Source organism: Tachypleus tridentatus, chromosome 7 (assembly GCF_004210375.1).
Source record: "Tachypleus tridentatus isolate NWPU-2018 chromosome 7, ASM421037v1, whole genome shotgun sequence".
Lineage (NCBI taxonomy): Eukaryota > Metazoa > Arthropoda > Merostomata > Xiphosura > Limulidae > Tachypleus > Tachypleus tridentatus.
This window is the reverse complement of record NC_134831.1, coordinates 126,371,135-126,396,409: the sequence shown is the minus strand read 5'-3', so window position 1 is coordinate 126,396,409 and position 25,275 is coordinate 126,371,135. Positions and strand designations below refer to the sequence as shown.

Genomic DNA, 25,275 nt, shown 5'->3' with positions numbered 1-25,275 from the left:
AACTTTCATAAATTTATTTATAACATAACATATTATTACAGTATTCGTTATTATCTCAACTAGAATTTGAATAAGCTTGAAAATTGCACTATGTATAGGCGTAGAATATACGAGTAGTAAACAGTGTGTGGTGGCTATCTACGAAGAAGTAGCAACATATGTAGTGGCTGTATGGGTGCTTTCTACTTAATCAAAAATATTCTGATTGAGATGATCAGTACTTTATATTTCTGATTTCCCATTAACCTACACAATTTTGGTGTGGCCAGTGGGGGAAGACCCCCCATCTATATCCATCCCTGTCTGTGATATTAATCTTTTTAATTTATTTCAAACACAAAGCTAGCTACAAAATGGGCTGTCTGTGTTCTGCCCACCACGAGTATAGAAACACAGTTTCTAGTTTTGTGAGTTCTCTGTGCTAGAGAACTTTGATTATAATGTTATAATGTTCTAACAGTTCTCAACCTGTTAGAAGAACAAAGAATAGTCACCTGAGATTTAATGTTGATCTCAACCTGTTAGAAAAACAAAGGACAGTCACCTGAGATTTAATGTTGATCTCAACCTGTTAGAAGAACAAAGGACAGCCACCTGAGATTTAATGTTGATCTCAACCTGTCAAAAGAACAAATGACAGCCACCTGAGATTTAATGTTGATCTCAACCTGTTAGAAGAACAAAGGAGAGTCACCTGAGATTTAATGTTGATCTCAACCTGTTAGAAAAACAAAGGACAGTCACCTGAGATTTAATGTTGATCTCAACCTGTTAGAAGAACAAAGGACAGCCACCTGAGATTTAATATTGATCTCAATCTATTAGAAAAACAAAGGACAGCCACCTGAGATTTAATGTTGACCTCAACCTGCTAGAAGAACAAAAGACAGCCACCTGAAATTTAATGTTGATCTCAACCTGTTAGAAAAACAAAGGACAGCCACCTCAGATTTAATGTTGACCTCAACCTGCTAGAAGAACAAAAGACAGTCACCTGAGATGTAATGCTGATCTCAACCTGTTACAAGAACAAAGGGCAGTCACCTGAGATTTAATGTTGATCTCAACCTGCTAGAAGAACAAAGGACAGTCACCTGAGATGTAATGTTGATCTCAACCTGTTAAAAGAACAAAGGGCAGTCACCTGAGATTTAATGTTGATCTCAATCTGTTAGAAGAACAAAGGATAGCCACCTGAGATTTAATGTTGATCTAAACCTGTTAAAAAAACAAAGAACAGTCACCTGAGATTTAATGTTGATCTCAACCTGTTAGAAAAACAAAGGACAGCCACCTGAGATTTAATGTTAATCTCAACCTGTTAGAAGAACAAAATACAGTCACTTGAGATGTAATGTTGACCTCAACCTGTTAGAAGAACAAAAGACAGCCACCTGAGATGTAATGTTGATCTCAACCTGTTAGAAGAACAAAGGACAGTCACCTGAGATTTAATGTTGATCTCAAACTGTTAGAAGAACAAAGGACAACCACCTGAGATTTAATGTTGATCTCAACCTGTTAGAAGAACAAATGACAGTCACCTGAGATGTAATGTTGATCTCAACCTGTTAGAAGAACAAAAGACAGCCACCTGAGATTTAATGTTGATCTCAACCTGTTAGAAGAACAAAGGACAGTCACCTGAGATGTAATGTTGATCTCAACCTGTTAGAAGAACAAAGGACAGTCACCTGAGATGTAATGTTGATTCCAACCTGTTAGAAGAACAAAGGACAGTCACCTGAGATGTAATGTTGATCTCAACCTGTTAGAAGAACAAAAGACAGCCACCTGAGATTTATTGTTGATCTCAACCTGTTAAAAGAACAAAGGGCAGTCACCTGAGATGTAATATTGACCTCAATCTATTAGAAGAACAAAAGATAGTTGCTGAAAACATAGTGTTGACCTTTGCATGCTAGAATAATAATTTATAATCACTTAAAGCGTGATCGTGACCTTCACGTGTTAGAATAACAAACACGAATCACTTGAGACATTACGTTTATCTACGTTTATAACAACATGTTACTTTTTTAATTAATTAGAACTATCAACCATGATACTGCAGTACCATTCTGGGTCTAATCTGAGAAAACAGAGAGAGATGAACTAGTTTTGTTGATAAGACAGAAATAATACAGAAAATAAACAACGAAAAAAGCAAGAACTTCGTAGAAAAAACCAAACGCTGTAAAGTAACCAAGAAAAATCGCGAAGTAAAATGTAACTATGATATGAAAATACAGATTTAATTTGGAGTGAATTACAAATATGCAAAAAAAATTAATTTGGAGTGAATTACAAATATGGAAAAAAAATTAATTTGGAGTGAATTACAAATATGCAAAAAAATTAATTTGGAGTTAATTACAAATATGCAAAAAAAAATAATTTGGAGTGAATTACAAATATGCAAAAAATTTAATTTGATAAAAAAAAACGTTTATAATCTCATAGTGTTAAATTATAGTGCCATTATTATTAAGACAGACTGTATTAAATGTATAATATTTCGTGTCATTATACATTGATCAGGGATCGCTACTGAGATCCCTATATGGAGACAAGGTAATTTCAACCCAAAATACTCATCACGGTCTCTGACAAGTAAGTCACCATGTGTGTTATATACAAGTAGATAATCTACCGTACACTCCTTACCGCGCCGTACAGTATTTCGATCATGACTTATCTCACTTTAAGAAGTGAAGTCTATTAATTATATTATAGTTCCCTGCAGGATAGAGATGAACGCTTTAAGAAGTGACGCCCATTATCCATGCAGGATAGAGATGAATAATTCATTAAAATGGTGCCTTTCACTTAGGAGTTGTTGCCACATTGTAAAATGGGTAGGACAAAAACTAGTAACAAGAAATTTCTAAAAAATGATAGGATCTAGGGATGAAAAAATATCAGAAACTGGAGAGTATTTAGAATGGCTTGTCCCTAATTTAGCAGTGAAAGACTAGAGGGTTTGTTTGTTTTGAATTTGGGCACAAAAGCACACGCGCGCACACAATCTTCACTCAACTTTTCGGCTTTTAGCTTTTATCAAAAATGTATGTATAAATATTTCTATCAAGAAAAGTGATATAACTAGTTGGCCCTTAAGTAAAAGACAACTCGTTTATTAATGCGACTAAGTGACCCAGAAACATAATGAGGTCAAACACAAACATGCGTAAGATGAGATATCGTTAACATTTAACTTCTGATCAGTTTGTTTGTTTGTTTTTGAACTTCGTGCAAAGCTACACGAGGGCTATCTGCGCTAACTGTCCCTAATTTACAGTGTAAGACTAGAGGGAAGGCAGCTAGTCATTATCATCCACCGCCAACTCTTGGGCTACTCTTTTACCCACGAATAGTGGGATTGACCGTCACATTATAACGCACTTACGGCTCAAAGGGCGATCGTATTTGGTGTGAAAGGGAGTCGAACCCACGACCATTAAATTACGAGTCGAACGCCTTAACCTCGTGGCCATGCAGGGCCCATTTGGGATGGAAGGAAAATGTATAGTCCTCATTCCCACATTCATCACCTAACGTATATATTATGCATCCGATCTGTGAGAAGTGAAATGTAGCAATGTCTAACACAGATGTTCCTGCCATCCCAACTGCTTTCTGTTTGTTGATCTTTTGACCATCCTTACATCCCATTAGTTTTAGAATACCTTTTTTTTTGTTACTAGTGTAATAATAAGTTGGCAAACAATGATTTATAAGCATAATAAAGTAATTTTTGTGTGGTGGGACGTGCTACAGTTTTAAACAGAAGAAAACATACCAGTGTTCTGTTGAAACATGTAGGATGAATGTCCCCCAGTATAAACCACCTTGATGTGGTTATAAACCGTTGTTTGGCAACTTATTGTTGCATGTATCTATCTAATCACACAGAGAAACTTGTAAAGACAGAAAGAAATTGAAATACTGCTCCTACTTATATTCACGTGACTTATTTTACAAAACAAAAAATCACCCTGGTTACGAGATTTGTTACGATATCTAGGGCCCGACATGGCCAGGTGGTTAAGGCTCTCGACTCGTAATCTGAGGGCTGCAGGTTTGAATCCCCCTCGCACCAAACATGCTCACCCTTTCAGCCGTGGGGGCGTCATAATATTACGGTCAATCCTACTATTCGTTGGTAAAAGAGTAGCCCAAGAGTTGGCGGTAGGTAGTGATGACTGGCTGCCTTCCCTCTAGTCTTACACTACTAGATTAGGGACGGTTAGCGCAGATGTCCCTCGTGTAGCTTTGCGCGAAATTCAGAAACAAACCAACAAACGATATCTAGAGTTAGTTACACATTTTTATCTTTCACGTTTACTTACAGACAAATATATCTGAATAATTGTGTAGTGTCTTTATGTACGTGTGTGTGTGTGTGATGTGAAAAAATTCTGAAACTAGCAGTAAAAATAAATAAATTGTTCAAACCCCCCTTATGGCAAAGTGACATGTCTGCTGACATACAACACTAGACATCGCATTTTGACACTGTGGTTGGTAGAGCAAAGACAGCCCATTATGTAGCCTTGTTTCTGAGTACAAATAAACAAACAGTGTCGTTAAAAAGAGTGTAACAGAAGTAGGCGCAGAATAGCTAAACTGGCTATGTGTTATACAAAATAACACTTCCACACGTGTGGAATTATCCCAGTGAGTGCAACAAAAGTAAGTGTAAAAGTCCGAAATGAGTTGTGTATTGTAAGATGTCATAGAATTACGTGCAACTTTTGTAGCAACCGTGAACCATGGGAAACATAGTCCAAGCCCGCCAATCACCAGGCTAAGCCAGTCTCCCTCCGCATTCCTATATATACTCTTCAAAAAAAGAAACGCAAAAGGGATATTTTTGTTATTTTAAAGAGAAATATATGTAATAACGTTACAAGCTCAGAGTATGTGATGTTACACGTGTTAAGGCACTGATTGTCAGACCAAAATGACAATAAAAGTTGTGCACTTTGAAAACGGAGGAAAACATCGGATTTTTCGCCAAAACGCATGCGTGTCCAATTAATTTGTTTGAGAGATCTGCATGTTCTGCAAGTGCAACATGTGCAAAATCCCTATAAAAGTGACGGGTTCTCGGTTTCCATAGCTCAGTGTTAAACCACCGACACGCAATACAGTTACGCCAAGACTGACTGAAGCACAACGCAACAACGCCATTGGTCGCTTGGAAGCAGAAGAATCTCGATCAGATGTTGCCAGAGATGTGAATGTCCACCCAAGCACCATCACAAGGCTATGGAATCGTCACCAACAAAATGGATCAACTCGTGACCGTCCACGATCTGGCAGACCACGTGTGACCACGCCCGCACAAGATCGCTACATCCGGTTACGTCACCTTCGGGATAGGACCACCACTGCGACGTCTACTGCCTCAACCATACCAGGACTGCGTAGGATTTCCGATCAGACCGTACGCAACCGTCAACGAGATTCTTAGGCCCCATGTGCAACCCATCATGGTGAACGTCAACGACGTTATTCAACATGACAACGCCCGTCCTCACACAGCCCGACTCACCACTGTCTTCTTGAGACACCACAACATCAACGTTATTCCCTGGCCCTCCAGATCACCAGATTTAAACCCCCATCGAACATCTTTGGGACGAGTTGGACCGACGTCTGCGACGGCGACAACCTCAACCGAAGACACTACCTCAGCTTGCAGCAGCTTTGCAGGCTGAGTGGACAGCCATTCCACAGAATGTGATTCGTCATCTCATCGCTTTCATGGGCAAGAGATGCCAAGCAGTTATTGATGCTCACGGGGGGGCATACTCGTTATTGACGTTGAGTGACGTTAAACTTCAACTAGTGAGCGTGGACTTCGCCTTTGCAGACTTTGGATGTTCAGCAGTGAATGTGCAAAGTTTCACACATGTCATACAGAACTACCCCGGAATAAACTTGTCAACAATATGTCTCACATTTTGCCTTTTGCGTTTCTTTTTTTGAAGAGTATAGTTTCGTTAAACACTTGTAAAGCTTAGTACATTCTATCTAACATTTAAGCATTTATTATTCCATGCCTGATTATAATAATTATAAACAAGTATATTCCCACTATTCTTGGATTCGTGGTAAACTAGAAATATTTTGAGTGAACGGAATGTCTCAATGTTCAATTTTGACCCTTCATAAAACAACATGTAATACAAAATAACGAGTAACATTAAACATAATGACCGATAGAAATACGTCCTTCTATCAATAAGAGTCGGGCATGGTCTGGTGGTCAGCGTATCTCGGATTTGCGTCCGTTTTATACACATGCCCAAATAAAACGGCTTATGAACTTCTGGGCCTTAGGTTCGATTTACGACAGACATTTTTATCCAATCAGACGACAGTTAAAAAATTCCTTCTCTCTCGTTTTTAAACTCAAAATTTCGAACAACTATTGGCATATAGATTTTGTTTGTAGCTTTGTACGAAAATTCATAAATTAATCCTACTTACAGCCGTATCGACAAGGTTTTCGTTTAAAATAGTTACGAACTAGGTTTGTTTGTTTTGAATTTTGCGTAAAGCTGCTCTAGTGTTACCTGCACTAGCCGTCCCTAATTCAGCAGTGTAAAACTAGAGAGAAGGCAGCTAGTCATTACCACCCATCCCAAACTTTTGGACTACTCTTTTACCAACGAATAGTGGGATTGACCGTCACATTATAATGCCCCCACGGCTGAAAGGGAAAGCATGTTTGGTGTGACGGGGGTTCGAGCCCGCGACCCTCAGATTATGAGTCGAGTGCCTTAATAAAATGGCCATGCTGGGCCATGACGTAGGTTACAATCATCTTGGGAACTAGTTGGTCTGTTCTCCAACGTAAACTACTCCTTAAAAGGTCAAAGATGTGGTCTAATTTATAGCAAACAATCTGAGGGTAAGTTCGTAATAGTTTAGTTCAGCCCCTTACTTCAGTAACGTAACTTTTAACACCATTATACAGTGGTGTTTTGTGCATGGTATTAAATTCGTAATTTTTAAAATAAGTATTTGTGTTTAACGTAATACTGTTCAAGAACAACGTGGTGTAGAATTGCATACATCAAAATTAAACAAAATATTTAAGTCTGAAGAATTAATTGTGTGATTATATGATAATTTATATTATAGTATCCTTTGTTTCTATTATTATCTCTGCAGGATCTATATTTTTGTGAATTGAAGACTGACGAACTTAGATCCGGCAATCGATTTCGAGTAATGATAGGCCTAGCGACGCCTTGTGTATTTCGAGGTTTTATTCAAGTAGACAAAACAAAATGTGGAGTGAATGTTATGATAAATAACACAAAAATCCTCAACTTTCATACAACTTATTTATAACATAACATATAATTACAGTATTCGGAATGACGTCACCCAGAAGTTTGTACAAGCTTAAAGAACTCACTGTGTGTTTCTCTAAAGCCTTGTGAAAGTTAGGGTGGCTTTATACGAAGAGGTAGTGGCAATATAGTGACTGCTTCTGTTACTCGCTTTCAACAACCAGTTCTTGATGCGCTTTCACACTCTGACACATTATAAATTAATTAACGATCATTAGGTGCAAAAGTTTCTTAAGGAATGAAGTTGTAAGTTCACAGGTGAAAGGAGGAAGTGGGTGCTACTCAAGAAAATGGATTTCACTTGGTGGCTGTCGTTGTATAAGCTTCATATATATTTATATACTACTGCAATAGTGACGGTCACTTTTTTTTATCATGGCATTCCTCCACGGAAAGTGTTAGCGCACTCTCTGAGATATATAGTACGTTTGTGTGCCCTCCCCCCACATCGTGTGCATGTTGTGTTATAGAAAATTTAAGGTTTTTTTTTGTTTAAGGACGTAGCGCCGCCATCTAAGAATGTAGTTAATGTTAACTAACGTTAAAGATAATAAATGTTCAATAGCATCAATAATGGAAGTGGAGGGGTTGTGATTGTTTGTTTGTTCGCTTTTGAATTTTGCGCAAAGCTACACGAGAGCTATCTGCGCTAGTCGTCACTAATTTAGCAGTGTAAGACTAGAGGGAAGGCAGCTAGTCATCACCATCCACCGCCAACTCTTGAGCTACTTTTTTATCAACGACTTGTGAGATTACCCGTAACAATATAACGCCCCCACGGTTAAAAAGGCAAGCATGTTTGGTGCGACGGAGATTTGAACCCGCAATCCTCGGATTACGAGTCGAGTGCCTTAACCACCTGGTCATGCCGGGCTGGTAAGGTCAGTCAGACCATAACATGACCACTCTTACATGGCATGTATAGCTTCAACTTACGTATTAAAACTTACTTGTTTTAATTCTCTGTATTACGTTGACTGTATACAGCACTTGTAGTTAAAAGGACTTAAGATTCAATCTCAAAACATTAAATTAAAAAAAACAAACTAGGAAGGGCATGCTCCCAGACCTTCTGAAAATGGCATACTTTGCAAACATCATGTGTCACGTGGTTTAGCTACGGCAGTGACCGTAAATTAAAAGTCTTTTACAACGTAGTTCCATTTAATTCATAAATTGTATGGATAGCTATAGAGGAACTTAACACTACATTAATTCGACAACTTCTGTGTTTAAATCTTCTAGCAACAATTGGACTTCCTCAAGGAAAAACTCCAAAAGCTTCTAATGACCATTGGTCATCTTGAAGAAAAAAGAATCCAAGAGCTTCTAGCGATCATTGGTCCACTTCAACAAATTTAGATCTAAAAATCTTATTGCTGAGTGGATCTGTTTTCTGGGGTCATTACTTCAACTTTTAAATTTTGAATCTGTTGTGAGAATAAGTTTCACAAAACAAACCAACAGAAAGCTAATGTGTCGTTATATTTTCAAAATAATTGCCTTAAGTAACAGATTTTGAATATTTAGGGTTGTAGACCACTGTTTAGGACTACATAGTTGATATTTATAATCAATGTATCTTTGTTCTATCTTTCTTTTCGTTAAAATCCTCCAATGGGTCATCAGTAAATTTACCGACAGTGGACAGAGCACAGATAATACTGTGTAGTTTTGCATTAAAACAAACAAAAATTTCTGTTATTGGTTGACTTATTTAATGTCATATTACGGCCATTTATTATTATACACAAATTTTAACCCTTATTGTTCAGAAGAGAGGAACTTAGTTTGTCATTGATATTATTATACACAAATTTTTACCCTTATTGTTCAAAAGAGAGGAACGTAGTTTGTCATTGATATCATTATACGCAAATTTTTACCCTTATTGTTCAGAAGATAGGAACTTAGTTTGTCATTGATATTATTATACACAAATTTTTACCCTTATTGTTCAAAAGAGAGGAACGTAGTTTGTCATTGATATCATTATACGCAAATTTTTACCCTTATTGTTCAGAAGAGAGGAACTTAGTTTGTCATTGATATTATTATACACAAATTTTTACCCTTATTGTTCAAAAGAGAGGAACGTAGTTTGTCATTGATATCATTATACGCAAATTTTTACCCTTATTGTTCAGAAGAGAGGAACTTAGTTTGCCATTGATATTATTATACAGCAATAAGTCCCACGCTGGTACAGCGGTAAACCTACGCTAAAATCAGGGGTTCGTTTCTCATCGATGGGATCAGCAGATAGCCCGCTGTGGCTTTCCTGCAAGAATATACACACACATACAGCAATAAATAATTTATTGGTTATTACTGATGTAAAGGTATAATTGCTAATCAACCCATCATTGTTTTAGTTCTGGTCTTGTTATATTTGCAAATTCTTTTATCGGTAAGGCCAAGATATCTTATAATTTCTAGTTCTCCAGAACTACAGACTGAGCTCTTACGTAAACCTGTTTTATATTGAACTTTTATTGCTATTTAGGGGAAAACACAATTGACATCATAACAAGGAAGAAGTCTTCAGTTACCTGTCAGAGAAGATGACTTATCACAATAGAGGAACAGCAAATGACCTATCAAAAATTACCTGTAGGTGACCTATTAAAACAGATGACCTATCAAAGTGCAGAATAAACAGATTAAAGCAAGTGACCTATCAGAAAAGATGACCAGCATATAAGCTATCAAAGCAAGTGACCTATCAGAACTGATGACCAGCACATGATCTATCAAAACAGATAACCAACAGAAGGCTTATCCAAGTAGGTGACTTACTGCAGGATAAACAGATCTATCCTATTTCAGATTCTTATGTTATGACGAGAGACAGTGATAAGCCCATGGAAAACTGCATACTCAATGAAGTGAATACGATTGTATGCAGCTAAGAAAAATGCAAAGAGAATCCACATTGTAGATACTGACATCAGTGTAATTCTAAATGGCTATATCTCTGCCCTATTGCAACGTTTTTTCTGACACTGATCTGTATGTGGTTTGTGATGTAAGCAAAACTTCCGTCACTGAACACTGTAAATAAATAACGTATGCAGGAAACTTGGCAGAGGCATGTCGTTTGTTTTGCATATATGCCAATCTTTCAATGAATATTACGTCGCATCTTTATTAACCAGCAGAGAACAAAATGAGTGCAAAACCGGGCCTGGAAAATCCTCTGGTATTGGAAGTATTCACCCTCATGCTTAAGAGCCCCTGTGTGCCAACTGACACTTTCTCACTCTGTGATTGTCTCATGGGAAACTTATTTCAGCACCATTAACAAATAGGTTTGATTGTTAATGAGTGGCACAATCATGAAAATTGTGTAATACGTCTTTCACTAATTTTAGCGTCCATTACTGGATGAGTGTCATTTAAAATTGGTGGATCAATCGTGAAAATTGTGTAACACTTCTGAGTTTAGTTTAATGACTGAGTATTAGGCTATGAAAATAAGGATACTGGGTATGTGACTTAAATTTAAACAAGTCTATTTTATTATTTCAAAACAAAGAAACCGTGGGCAGAAATACAGGACAGTTACATTCTACAGTAGCTTTCATATCTTTAGATGTTTTTTTCTGTCATCCAATGAACGTTAGGACCCTGGTAGAGATGACGGGAATCCAACGTTTTATTAACTGTAAACATTGAATCCACTCATAACGACCCTGGTTACCAGGTGTCTTGTTGTTCTTATACAAAATAGTTAAGTTTGTAACTCTTAGATTTCATTTCGTCTGCCAATGAAGGACTTTGCTACTGTTAGCCTATTTTTGTACAATGCGCAAAGTCCCGGATGAAGTAGATACCATCTTCTGAAGAACAAGAAAGGAAAAATAGTAAATAGAACGAAAACAACTCAATGATTTCTGGTCCAAGCATACATGAAAGTTTCATAAAATGAGGAAGAAAACACGTAGTATACCTACATACTGCAGCTGCACTTTTGGCATTTTCAGTGATTTATAGTGATTACGTACGTTAAGACTAGGATTTTAACATTCGTCAAAGTGGCGAGAAAGGAAGTGTTGGCCCACAAAGTTTGTTTGTTTTGAATTTCATGCAAAGCTATGCGAGTACTATTTGCGCTAGCTGTCCCTAATTTAGCAGTGAAAGACCAGAAAGTTTGGTTTGGTTTGGAATTTTGCGCAAAACTACACGAGGGCTATCTGCGTTAGCCGTTCCTAATTTAGCAGTGTATGGCTAGAGGGAAGGCAGCTAGACATCACCACCCATCACCAACTCTTGGGCTACTCTTTTACCAACGAATAGTAGGAATGACCGTCAAATTATAACGCCCCCACGGCTGAAAGGGCGAGTATGTTTGGTGCGACGGGGATTCGAACGACCCTCAGATTACGAGTTGAACGCCTTAACCCACCTGGCCATGCCGGGCCTGACTAGAGAGAATGCAGCTAGTCACCATCGCCAAACGCCAACTCTTCGGTTACTCGATTAACAACGAATAGTAGGATTGATCGAATATTATCATACATTCGCGGCCGAAAGGGCGAGCACGTCTGGTTGGATAAGAATTCGAACCCGCGAGCCTCAGATTGTAGGTCAAGTGCCCTAACCACCCGGCCATTCCAGGCCACCCAGTAACGTTGTGATCTGCCATGTACCACATAGTTCATTACTACTACACGTAAGAAAAGTTATATCATGTTTAAATGTGATGTCGATTTTTTTCAACTATTTATATCCATCTTTGAAATCCATAGGGCGAACGCAACCATAATTTAAATATTATAATATGTTTCTTAAAATACATATACTTTATTGAAATAAATAACATATTTTTCCTTTGAAATATCGTACAAAAATAACAGTTGCATCTAGACAACCTTAAAGCAAGCCCAACAGATGGTTGGTTTCCTCATTAAATGGGTGGGGCAGGATGATACAGAACAGACATTGGCAGCCCATCTCAAAGACTGACTTAAGCAGCCAAGACGTGTGGTGATCTCATCCAATGTGATTTTTTTTAAGTCTGATCCAATGGGACCTCAAGTCTCAGTGTGGTTGTATGTACAGCCACAGCTGTACAAAAACCATCATTTCGTGTATTGAACTTATGCCATTCCAAATGCCAAAACTAGACACTTGTCGACTGTTAACAAGAACAATAAATTATTCTCTATACTACACACTTACCTGTCTTACCCTTTCTATCTAACAATGTTTAATCATTCCTGGATACTCAGTTCTATGATTTAACAATAGGAAAAGCAGCTGACAGCAGTCAAGGACATGCCACAGATACACATTGTGTTGGGGCTCTGTGTTAGTGATATAACGTTGAATTTTGTAACCTGAACGAGTTAAACAACTCCACAGATCCATGGTCCAATCTTGTTGTTTTTTGAATAAGTAAAGATCTAAGATTTGATTTTAGGTTACAAGAATTAAGCCTCCTGTAGGCTATATTGTATGGCAAAGGAACAGCTCATGCGTAGTTTTCAGTCATAATTATTATTGTATTTCTGGTGACAGCGAAGGAACGGTCGTGACCTAACGATTACTTTGTTCAAACAGTGAACCTAATATTCCTGCAATTTAGCTCGTTTCTGTAAAAACATACCTGGTGATTTTAAGCCGCGAACGCGTTATAATAGTGACGGTTAGATCCCATTATTCGATAAGAGAAAGTCGAAGAACTGGAGTGTATGTCATAGCCTAGTTGTCTTTACTCTTGTCTATCGGTTAAACGTTAGAGACAACTATATGCAGGTAACTTTTTCGTTACTTGTCTCTTATTGGTTGTTGTAGTGATTTCAGTATTGTCTCTTATCGGTTACTGTGTTAGTTCCTTCTTAATTCTTAACTATAATCACCATGATATTCCAGGGGAGAAACTCGGGTATATCCCAAAGAGGTCGTGAAACATATTACTTTTCTTGTCATTCTGACGACTTCAACACCTTTTCTTCCTTACTTCTACCGATTTCCCAAATTCTGGTCGCATTAAAAGCTTAAAGGGCCAGTAATAACTACGTTGTAGATCCGAAGGTTCTGGATTCGATTCACTCAACAGTACAACAGTAAGTTTGCGAACTTACAACATTAAAATTCGGGATTAGAATCCTCGCAATACCAAATATATTCGCCTTTTCAACTGTGGGGACGTTATAATGTTACGGACAGTTCCACTATTCGTTGGAGAAAGAGTAGCCCAAAAGTCGGCGGTAGGTGGTGATGACTATTTGCCTTCTCTCTAGTCTTACGCTGCTAAATTATGGACGGCTAGAGCAGATAGCCCTCAAAACAAACAAACCGTCCAAACGTTCTAGTTGTGTTTTTTTTTTAATTGTTAATTAATTGTTCTGGAACCTGAATACACATTAAGAATGAGAGAAATTATTGAAAAACAAGTGTGAAACATATATTTTTCTTGGGACAGTCTATTCATTAAAAAGTGAAAATAATTGTCTTATAGCTTTCAAGGCAAGTGTAATAAACACCGCAATCTGTGCGAATTTCTTTACTTGTAAAATTAACACGATAGAGGGATATTTATGAAGTTTTATGTTACTGTCATCGCTAAGGGACACGAATTATATACGTTCGTAATTAATTAATATAAATGTTTGATTAAGAATTATTTGACAAGCAAGTTGTATGCTGTAATTAAAAATATTGAATTTTCCACGAAACCAGTTTTTGTACTTGTTAGTTCAAATAAGATAAAATCTCAAAAGCGACACTAACGAAATATAAATTTAGCGACGGATCAGAAAGTTGATGATTAAACATAAGGAGCAAAACAAAAAACAAGAGAGAAGTAATACCAGAAAAGACTATCATCACATGTTAGAGTTACTGAAAGGGTTACTAAATATCTTGAAACTTCGACAATCTGTAAACCCACCCTTATTTTTCGTTCCGCACCTGAATTTTCACATACTTTCCACCCCCTTCAACTTCAGTACATTTCTTCCTCTCGATAAATCTGACATTCCAAATACAAGTGTACGTGTAAATAAACGAAACAAGTATAATTACAGCAAGTAAAAAGGGAAAAGTGCCAGTGTTTGTTTTACAGTTCTTTTATAATTCAATGCTATTTGGTTGTGACGATAAAGGAGTTTCTGGTATATCATATTAAAACATACATAGCTTATCGCTTGAAGTTATTGGTGTTATAGGAGGTTGAGGTTATTAGGTTTTCTAACTAGTATTATAAATAACAAGGAAACAATATTTTTATATTAAGTTTTGGGCTTCAAAACTCGTGAACTAGGGAAGGTGTTTTTGAAATTAATTTTTTTTATTCTCTCAAGAATAAATAATAACTCTTCATTCATAAAAGATGTTATGTGACACGATTAAATATTAAAACAAAAATTTGACGTAGTTGAGTACGAGTTGTGTGAGATCGTATATTGTGGATTGTGTTGTAATGTGTTCTTAATATTAGCAACTTAAGTTTGTATGTATTTTTTAGTGGTATGATTGAACGTTAGGTGGTTTTATGGTGGGGAAAGTTCTAGTAAAAAGGTTGTTTATTGTGTCTGTTTTGTTTCTTATACGCAACGTACCCCGAATACTCTTAAAACAGGATAATTTCATATTCGTACAAACTTGATTGTTTTGTTTTTACGATCTTTAGAACTTATTTCTTATTCCGCAGTCCGTGAACAGTTCAATATATCTAGAACTCTGAAAAAGTTAGAGGTAAGTGAGATAAGTATTTACAATATAAATGTAGTTTGACTTATTATGAAACTTTTTCCAATTTAATGTACTTAGGTTGCTTGTAGTGTTTCATAGTACATAGTATCAGTTGTAATATTATTATCTGAAGATTTGTGTTTTTGTTTTTTAAACAATTTATATTTTGGCTAATCTTCTAACTTTATGAACCTTACATTCGGAAACTTGACTACGTATTGTTGTTTACTCGCGGCAATTGCCTTAAGGTTTGGTATATTCTACATCTGTCATGATATTAATTCATTATTATTTAGTAATACTAAGAAAAGTGTCGGACAATTCTGTTCAGACAATCAAACCACGTGCAGCTATATGAATCTAATTCTATTTGTAATAATATCTTAGGGTGAAATATATCTGCTAATTATTATCACTTCTATATTTTGTGATTTATTAATGGGTAGATGGTTATTCGAAAGTGAGATGGTAGTTTTTGATAAACAACTGTTTTCATTCATGTGCATCTAACTATTGGATGTCAACTTCCGTCATTTATTACAATACGGAACTAAGATCTATGTGTCGCGTTGAAAAGATAACTTTATTCAAACCTAATATTTTATTTTGTTTGTACGGAACCGACAAATCTATTTATTTAATCGGTGAATCTTGATTTTGCAGCTCAAGTGAACTTTCTAAGACTTCATATTATTACAGCTTCAGTATGATTGAGGGTTTCAAGAAGTTTATACGATACGCTACAATTACAGCTAATTTTTTAATTTTGGTAAGTATTTCTTTGGTTTGAACGTTAGTTACGCTATTATTCATTGTGACCTTTTTGTAAGATAGTGTGCGTATTAGATCTGAGATATAAATACCCGAAGCGCGTAACTTTTTCAATTAAACTTGGTAGTTTTAACATTTTATAAACAACCCAGAGAGAGAGAGAGAGAATTCGAAGAAACAAAACTAGTATCTGTGCCTCTTCTTTCTTATCACGTGTTTCTATCCTACCTACTGATGGTAACGTTAATTAAATAACCTGTGTTTTGTAACGCATATTTTTTAACTATACATGTAGACATCAAATAGTTTTTTCTTTTATATACGTAACTCCCTTAGTGATAGTTACTGCTAGGATACAAGTAACTCTATGAGGAAGGGAGAAAAGAATTGCTTTATGTATTATGGTTAATTTTGCACAGATTACTTCATGATAGATAGGGGGGGGGGCTGTATTACTCCATAATGGACTACTAACTTTGCTTTTTACACTAAAAACGGCTGACAAGTTTTCGCTATAAATGTTTCATTTTCTTTGAATTTCATTATACTAGGCCTATTGTAGTTCGACTTACGAGTTTATTTCCTGCTTCAATTTGTGAAACTTGAAATTTGCTTATTACAATCTTTCAAAATTGGGGAGGGGGGGTTGTTCTTAACTTTAACCTCCTTAAGTATGAAATTTAGGCAACCCGTTGGAGTTTCGGGTTAACGTGTTCTATTTTGTAATGAATGTTTAACTCTCTCTTGTATTAATAAGTGGTGGTATATGATCCTCAAAATCAATACCTTTTTAACCAGTCGATAAAATATAAATAATTCGGAGTCTGGTCAACCAATAATCAGGAATATAGGTTCGAATTCCGCCCCTATTTAATTCTTCATATTACTTCTGTTGAATTTTCGTTTCTTTCTTAATATACAAATTCGTATTTGTTTTACTAAAAAATACACGTGCTATTCGTTACATCTACTTCGATTCGCTAATCTCATCTGAATGATGCTTCGTATTTTTTTTTGTTTCTTTTTAATTTAACTACCTCTCGGAGAGTACTATATAGGCAGTTGTGTGATAATGTAACATTTTATATTTTAACTAGCTATAAGTAATCAACAATTTTTTTTTCTTATATTTTTTTAAATGTATATCGTATTAATCTTAATATTACTTCCTTTCCTTATCATCGGAAAGTCGAACCGTGATTTAAACCAAATTATGTTAACCCAATACACAGCGCTGCACTAACTTTGATAAATCTAGTGCTGTGCAGTTGTAAAGTTTGCCTATATCGTGTAACTCGAGCTTTTCAGAGTCTCGTAACTGAGAGAACTCATTGCACGGCTAGATGCAATCCGCCATTTTGAATTAAGAGGTGGTTTAAGTGCACGAGCTCCTACTTTACCTCTTTATTATAACTGTCTGTTTGTTTGTTTTTAAAAACGATAATCTACAATTATCAATAAACGCAATAAATGCCACAATGTAGCAGTAAAAAAAATTGTTTAGCTTATTAGGATGTCTGTTTTTTACTGTAAACCTCGTAACATTGTGGAAACTCTGATATAACAACACGAATGAAATCATTAACTTTTTATGTTGGTAACATACCCTTAAGTATAAATATCCTTTTTAAGACTACACACTTCTTTCTCTGCAGTTTATCACTCTTGCACAAGTTAAACTGACTCCTATAGAGGATTAAAGCCAACTAGCGTTTCTGTTATTTCGATTGGAATATATGACGACATTTAAATTCTCTCTCGGAGTACATTGTCCTCTATACTACGCTATTAGTACAAACAGACTGCGAAAACCAATTCCGCTTCATTCAAAACCTGTTTTAACAACTGCTCGCTCTTCAAATTTGAGTCGTGATATATTGAGTTAGCATGTTTGTGTATAATACTTTGTCTTAATTTATAGTATCCGTGTGTCTGTTGTTACTAGTGATGACTTGTAAAACAACCACACGCTGGTATCAAGTTTTTAATCGGATGTAACCTTTGTTTTTGTTCTGTTAACATTCAATGAATTTGTTTAACTTGTATAGAAACATCAAAGTGACTTTTTTTAACACGCGCGCACGCACACAATATTCAGTTTCCTGTCCGAAATAAGACTATCATTGAAGTTATAAGAACACAATAATATAGGAAACTCTTGTATCTCGAAAAATAATCTTTTAGATCGTGAAAACTGCATCTTAACCCGTCCAGTAAGAGACTTCTAACTCCGTTTATCTAGATCGGCGGAATTGTACTGTTTGTTATAGGAGCATGGACTTTAGTAGATAAGTCTCACACGAAAGGGGTGGTTGGAAACGACCTGTATTTCAGCTGCAGTGCTATTTTTATCGCCACTGGTGTGATAGCAGTTATCATCACATTTCTAGGACTTCTGGGAGCTGTGAAAAAAATCAAAGGTTTACTCTTAACGGTAAGTTTCTATTAGATACACAAGCTTGGTGGTGAGAACAGAAGTCATAAGTACGTGGCGCTCTCGATGCTGTACCACAACGTTATTAAAATATAAATGGATTATTTATTATTTTGATTGGCTTTACTCGTTGATTTGTTTACGTTCTAATTTAATGCGCAGCTTGTTTCTATATCCATCTTAACTCCTCGTTCTTACTTTAGTAAAGATGGACGTAACACGTTTAACCTGTACAACTTGATTCTTCACATATCCCCCCCCCCCAACAATAGTAGATTCGAAGTAATAAGTGAGGAATGTATATATTTTAATATTAATGTGGTTGAGGTTTCTGGAAATGATTGGAACGGTTCTGAAGAAACGTGAACTGGCTTTTTGTATGTCTGATTCTTGTATCATTCGTTTGTACCGTTATATTCAGTCAGTTTCACTATATAAAATGCACTGGAAATCCGTTAATGTTGCATGATGTTGTAAATCTTGCTTTTAGTTAAGATAAGAATGGAAGATTCAAATATTTTAAATACGTGAATGTAAAGGAAACGATTAAACACAGTGTGTGTGTATATATCTTCATCAAACAAACCTTTGGAAATCCGTTAAATTTAAGAGAACGTTATCAACAACAAATAACTTTCTTGAATAATGAACCGGAATTGAATATCAATAAGTTTGGATATTGTTTTTGTCTTTAAAAAACATCTCCGGGAAATTAGACGCCATCTTTAATTTAATTAAAATATTAGTCGGCATCCTAAGCCTTGTGCCAATTCCTTTTAAGAACTCTTCGTCAGTTTATGTAATCTGTTTTTATGTAATACACTAGAAAGTCAAAATCATTTTAAAATATCTTTTTAATCTGATTGATCTGACAACTTGATCTGATTAGGCTGCTATTAATCTTTGTTTGTTTAAAGCTCACGTTTTCTTTATTCCAGTGTACTTTCAAAATTTAATAATAATTAAACCACGGACTTTACTGTATTCAAATTCGTCTAACGTCAAACAAAACTAAATACAAACTACATTGTTTAACAGCCAGTCCTGTCTTACAAACTACCTAGAATGCATCCAGTAAAATATTAAATATCAAATTATGTCGGTTTTTTTTTAAATGGAAACTTAATTTCAATATTAAGATTGAATGACTTTGATTAGAAAACTGATTTTAGTTTTTGTACAACACTTACGATAAACTTTCTACAGCTTACTCTTGTTTATTAAAATAACTTTGTTTGCTAAGAGACTGAATCTATATGCAACTTTTTAATGTTCCCAGTACTTCATTATCCTTTCCATGACATTTATCGTATTGTTTGTCGGAGGTGTCTTGGGATTTGTGTTTCGTAATGAGGTAAGTACTTAACTTTAAGTTTTAGAATATTTGCCTCTTTAACATGGAAATACAAATCTGAAACGTTTTTATCTTTCTCTCTTTTTTTTTTTTTTGCCCTTGTGACCTTAACTTCATGACGTTGTAGTGCAACGCTTATAAATTTCTTCCGAAGCCGTTATTAGCTTTTAGTATAAAGCTATGCGATCTTGTTCTTTTTCCATTTAATACGTAAGTTGTAACAATTTTTATCGACGAATTAAATACTTTAAGTGTAATAACGACGTCACATGACAATCGTCTAGGTTCTGGTCACCTTGTACATTTCTTCATTAATGTTCCTCACCTTTTTTTAACCTACCTTTTAAGTGTCAAAGCTATAGGTCGCACGGTTGTCCCTCTACTCGTACGTTTATATCTAAACGTATTTTGTACTAGCCCAATATAAATTAACTATACCTTTTTTTTATTTTTTTTCATGTGAGTAAATAGCTTTTTATTATAAAGTTTATAACTTGTCAGTCACTTAACCTTACTTATCAGGTGGAACACCGCGTACATGCTGGCATGTTGAAAAGTGTTAAATATTATATGAATGACACAGCAGTAACTGAAGCTTGGGATACAGTACAAAAACAGGTACGTCTTACTATGTATTTAAATTGTTTGCTTTTAGTCCTGTGATAACCATCCCATACGCTGACCAAATAACTGTTTTCGTTGATAACTGCAAAGAAATTTTGAAAAATTGTAGGAATAAAAAGCTAGTGCTGTACTCTGGTTAATGTATTTTAATCACTGTCTTTGTTTCTTGGTTGTATTAATTTTAAATAACATTTCCTGTATTAAAAGCGGCATTGGAACAAAGTATCGCCGTAAGGCTTAACTACGTATTCTTTATCAGTAATGAATTTATTATACTTTTTTAAAACTATTTTTCTGTGTATTTTTTTCATGAGGATTGTGGCTTTTGAGTGGGATGGATTTTATTTGCATCTCGAGGATTTTTTACCTTAAAATGACTCAAGAGAACTTTAAGGGTTACTGTTTATGTAATAATAGGTTCAGTAATGTTTTGCATCAGAGTTACGTAAACCTTGTCATTGCAGTTCCTTAGGGTTAAAATTTTACTTACGACTCTATTTTTCAGTTTAATTGCTGTGGGATTAAACCCAATGGTAACGTTGCGTACTTACCGTACAGGATCTGGATGGACATGAACCCAAACTTTAAGATAACTGGACCTCAGGTCCCGCAGAGCTGTTGTAAATCGGTAACGGTGACTACTCCTTGTCAGAAAAACCCGTCGTCGGACACAACGTGGACAAGTGTAAGGCCAGATAATAAATATTTACACTTTGTTTGTTTTTTTTTTCAAACTGAAATACCCAAATTACAAAGTAAGGTCAGGTACTTGGTATAATGATACATTTCCAATAAATGTCTAAGACGTTGTGCAGTGCATAGTTAATTTAACTTCTTGAATTTATTAATTTGTATGGGTGGGTTTTCTACACCTTTTTCGGCCTAAAGCTATCTTGTTAAGCTGCTAACAGGTACAGGCGGTTATTGTGTCGTTCGTTTTTTATAACGATGCCCTCTGGAAGATTCTTAAAACTAAGATTACCTTAACAAAATTGTAAACGCATTTTTCTAAACTAATTATGCCTCACGTTGTGTAAATCCATGACTCTTAGCTACGAAATCTTTAACATTTAATCTCAAATGTAAACGAAAATACCATTAACATTGTGATTTTAATCTCTGAATCCTACTGAAGTCCTTTGTGTACTTCACATTTTATTAGTTTTTAACAAGTTTTAAGACTTTGTTAATAAAATCCAATCTTTCGAACCGCATAAGTAGCAAATGATATACATTAAAAATAATAAATTTAATAACTATATTCAGCCTAACTGTTAAAATTATTTAGCACACGTTGATTGGTTCATTTAAAAAAAAGTTTTAATACACAAAACTCTGGTACAACGTCATTTGTTATAGATTTAATTGGCAAGTATAGATATGTCGTAGATTATATTATGTTGTGTTCCATTCCAGTATATAAATTTTGAAAGGACTTCCAGCCACTAGAAATTAATTTATCTTTTCATTTAAATACTCTGTATAAATAAACATTGTAATTACTTTTTTTACTTTCGTAAGAGTGAAAGCGAAAATAGACTACTGCGCCTTTGTGCGTTTTTTTTATAGCTGTGGTTTGTCCAACGCAAGAAAACTTTTTCCATGTTTTTTGACCTGGTAGAGTTATGGTGGTGGAATAACGCATCTACCAAATATATAATGGTTCATTGTGAATATAACGTTCAGAATTAAATAAGTTAGAGAAACTCCTACGATTTTTGGAAAATTAGGATAATTTTCAAATAAAACAAAATATATAGAAGTTTGCAAGTCATAAATGTATTAAACAATTAGTCGCTCTTATTACCAAATATTTAACAGTTCGCTTTTAAAGTAACCCTAATTTTCATAGTGCTTTATTAAAGTAAATACTGTCGTAATTACACCAGTATTTAAACTGCGTAGTTTAAGACTTAACTAATCGTACATCTTATCAAATATTTTAAGCATAAACGTGTTTCAGTGTGATAACTAGATATCCATAGGAAAGGGGAACAAAAAAATAAACCAAAAATATATACTTGTGTTCGAAGTGCAGAACAAATTGTATCTAAACTTCACGTATGAACTGTTTCTATAGGAATGCTATGAAAATGTGAAACGTTTTCTACAAAATCATGCCATGCTTCTTGGAGAGATAGGAATAACTATTGCCTGTATATTGGTAAGTTTTAAAAAATGAAAGAAAGTGCGTAACCCGTTTGTAAAAACTAAAATGTCTTCCTGTTATTACTGGAGTGTATTGTTTTAAATGTACTGTTTTTATACAAAGCGGTACGTGAAGTTTTATAGAATCTAAAAAACGTTATCTACATCTGAAGAAACTGAAATCGCTGAACTAAAAGTCAACACAGTTTGAAGTTGCCTTAAGTTTTTCTGTTTTAACGTTATACAATTATACGTTTTGCAGTATACCCATAAGATCATATTGATATGTACAGGAAAATATCTACAGAATAGAGAAACGAACAAATAACGTGTTTTTTTTTTGTTTTTTTTTACATTCATAGAACTGTTTATTATGTGACGTTCGAGATAATAAAAACAAACCGAATTCAAAATATTTTTCATTAGTAGCGTATTGGCATGGCCAGGTACTTAAGGGTCGCATATTTGAATCCCCGTCACATCATACACGCTCGCCCTTTCAACCGTGGGGGCATTATAATGATAGGGTAAATCCCACTTTTCTTTAGTAAAATAGTAGCCCAAGAATTGGCAATAGGTAGTGGTAACTAGCTCCTTTCCCTCTAGTCTTGCACTGTTAAATTAAAAACCGCTAGAGCAACTTGCTTTCGTGTAGCTTTGCACAAAATTTAACACCAACTCTTTAGTTGCGTCACATAGTGGTTGAGCGTTAAACCTGAGAACTTTAAAACCCTGAATTGGTATCTCTATTCAAACTGTATGAAATGTTTATAACTAGCCTAGTATTTCCATTTAAAAGCTCCTCGTAAGCCTACATACTAATTACTACAATCGTACGCACGTGCTACTTATTGATGAATCCTAAGCCAATCTGTTCAACCCTCGGTCGTCTAATGAAGATGTAATGGAGTTTAAATTTACATTGCACTTAGTTTTGTTATTTATTTGTTATATTCTCCAGATATTTAACAGACGTCTTAATTGACTTCGGTACATGTTTCTGCTTAACATGACTTGTATCTATTTAAATATACCCTATGTGAAAATGTTTTTTGTTTTTTTTTGCCAGCAATTTATGTTTGATTAGTTTTAAGATTTAGCGCAAAGCTACAAGAGAGCTATCAGCGTTAGTCGTCCCTAACTTAGCAGTGTAACACTAGAGGGAAGGAAACTAGTCATCACCACCCACTGTGAACTCTTCCCCAACAAACAGTGCGATTGCCCGTTTTTATAAGCTTCCCCCCCTCTAATTTTAGGGGTAGGAAAGCAAGTATGTTTGTGGGAGGGGGGGGGGAATTCGAGCCACCCGAACCTCAGATTACAAGTCAAGTGCCTTAACCATCTGGCCATGCTAAGCACTATAAGTTCTTTAAGTTTTATTGCATGTATATTTTTATATATGAAACTGATACTTGTTAATACTTTTTTTTTCAGATGTTAGGTTTAATCTTTTCCTGCACTCTTATTTTGATAGGAATGTAAGATACTACTGCCAAATTGTGTTCGATTACTTAGTCACAAAGTTAAGTTGGTCTTTTTCCACACAATTTTAACTTTGTTACTACAACTGTAATAATAGAAACTTGTTCTATACTTAACTTTTTTTAATGACTTGAATTTAAATATTATCGTTAGCGTGGTTTCAAACGAAAGATTGATTTTAAATGACACTGTCTCAAGCTTGAGCGACGTGGGAAAACTGTCTCCTGAGTATCATTGTTATATTTCTTGTATTAACTAAATCAATTTTCTTTTTCTGGAGCTCATAATTTTGACTCTAGATTGGTAAGGTATTACAAATCTGTCATTTACTGATTTCAATTGAGAACTTCATAAAACCATTTTTGTTTTTTATCCTATTCACTGTGTTTTTGAATGTATATTTCTGAAAACTAATTCAAACCATAAAAACGCTTATTGTATGTGAATACATAATTTTTGTATTATTATTATTTTTATTGTTAACGGCAATTTCATAAATTACCTATAATTCTATAAAACAAGCTTTTTTACTCTTGTCAATCAGGTCGGTTTTTCTAGGAAAAAAAAACTTAAACATCTGTACTATAATTTATTTTCTTTTATCACTTTGGTAAATCAAATTGTAAAAGTATTTCGACGATTGATGGTTGAAAAGATTGATGGCTGAAACATTAATTACAATATGAATGTATATCGTAATTTTTGTTATCGAATTTCGATGGTGTCATAATTACAAAACTTGACCTACTAAAATCCAAAATTACATTTGGAATTCATAACCTGAGATTTCGTCTATTTTAATAGCAGTGTTTAAAGTTCAGTTGTGTAAATTAGTTATGTTAATAAACCTAATTATCTCTTGCTGTCAAATAACATTATTTGTGTATTTCTTGGATTGTTTTTTTTTCTGGATTAGTTAGCTGCAAAACAAAAATCTCCAACTACATTTTAAACTTAGTGTTTATCCTAGAAATTGTATGAAATGAACTTGTACACTTATTTACGTGCTATAAAGTCTCGTGTTAAAGTAAATCATGTTTTATAGCCCCATCTGTAGAAATTTTACATCTATTAAATGCAAGAAATATTTCATTATTAAACTTGTTTCAGATACTGAAACATTAATGTTGGTTTTAAAAACAAATTGTTCTGTTTGTGATACTAAATAGTAATTAACATAATCTCATTTTGTTTATAACAAAGAACCAATGCCTAATAAAGCAACCTGTATTATTTTGTGTCGTAGTTTTGTCTGTGAATTCTCACACTGTTTCTCGAAGTAGCAATATCAGTATGATTTCATAAAATCTGTTTGGTTTCAGTAATTATGTATGCATATATTATGTAACTTTAAGGAAACGTACTAAAATTGTACGACCAAAACGGTT

The 25,275-nt window shown here is 34.9% G+C and overlaps 1 protein-coding gene across 4 annotated transcripts; it reads left to right on the top strand.

Moving 5' to 3' along the window:
* The first annotated feature begins 14,399 nt into the window (after nucleotides 1-14,399).
* On the top strand, nucleotides 14,400-24,184 carry LOC143256545 (tetraspanin-11-like). 4 transcript variants are annotated; one of them, XM_076513901.1, is made up of 9 exons: nucleotides 14,400-14,494; nucleotides 15,034-15,077; nucleotides 15,738-15,843; nucleotides 18,088-18,279; nucleotides 19,559-19,633; nucleotides 20,156-20,251; nucleotides 20,763-20,942; nucleotides 22,338-22,421; nucleotides 23,840-24,184. In XM_076513901.1, the coding sequence occupies exons 3-9, from the start codon at nucleotides 15,781-15,783 to the stop codon at nucleotides 23,885-23,887; spliced, it is 738 nt and encodes a 245-aa protein (XP_076370016.1). In that variant the 5' UTR covers nucleotides 14,400-14,494; nucleotides 15,034-15,077; nucleotides 15,738-15,780; the 3' UTR covers nucleotides 23,888-24,184. The 4 variants fall into 4 exon arrangements, with proteins under 4 accessions (XP_076370016.1, XP_076370015.1, XP_076370018.1 ...); XM_076513900.1 differs by having other exon boundaries at nucleotides 14,419-14,557; XM_076513902.1 differs by having other exon boundaries at nucleotides 14,467-14,557; nucleotides 15,013-15,077.
* Nucleotides 24,185-25,275: the final 1,091 nt, after the last annotated feature.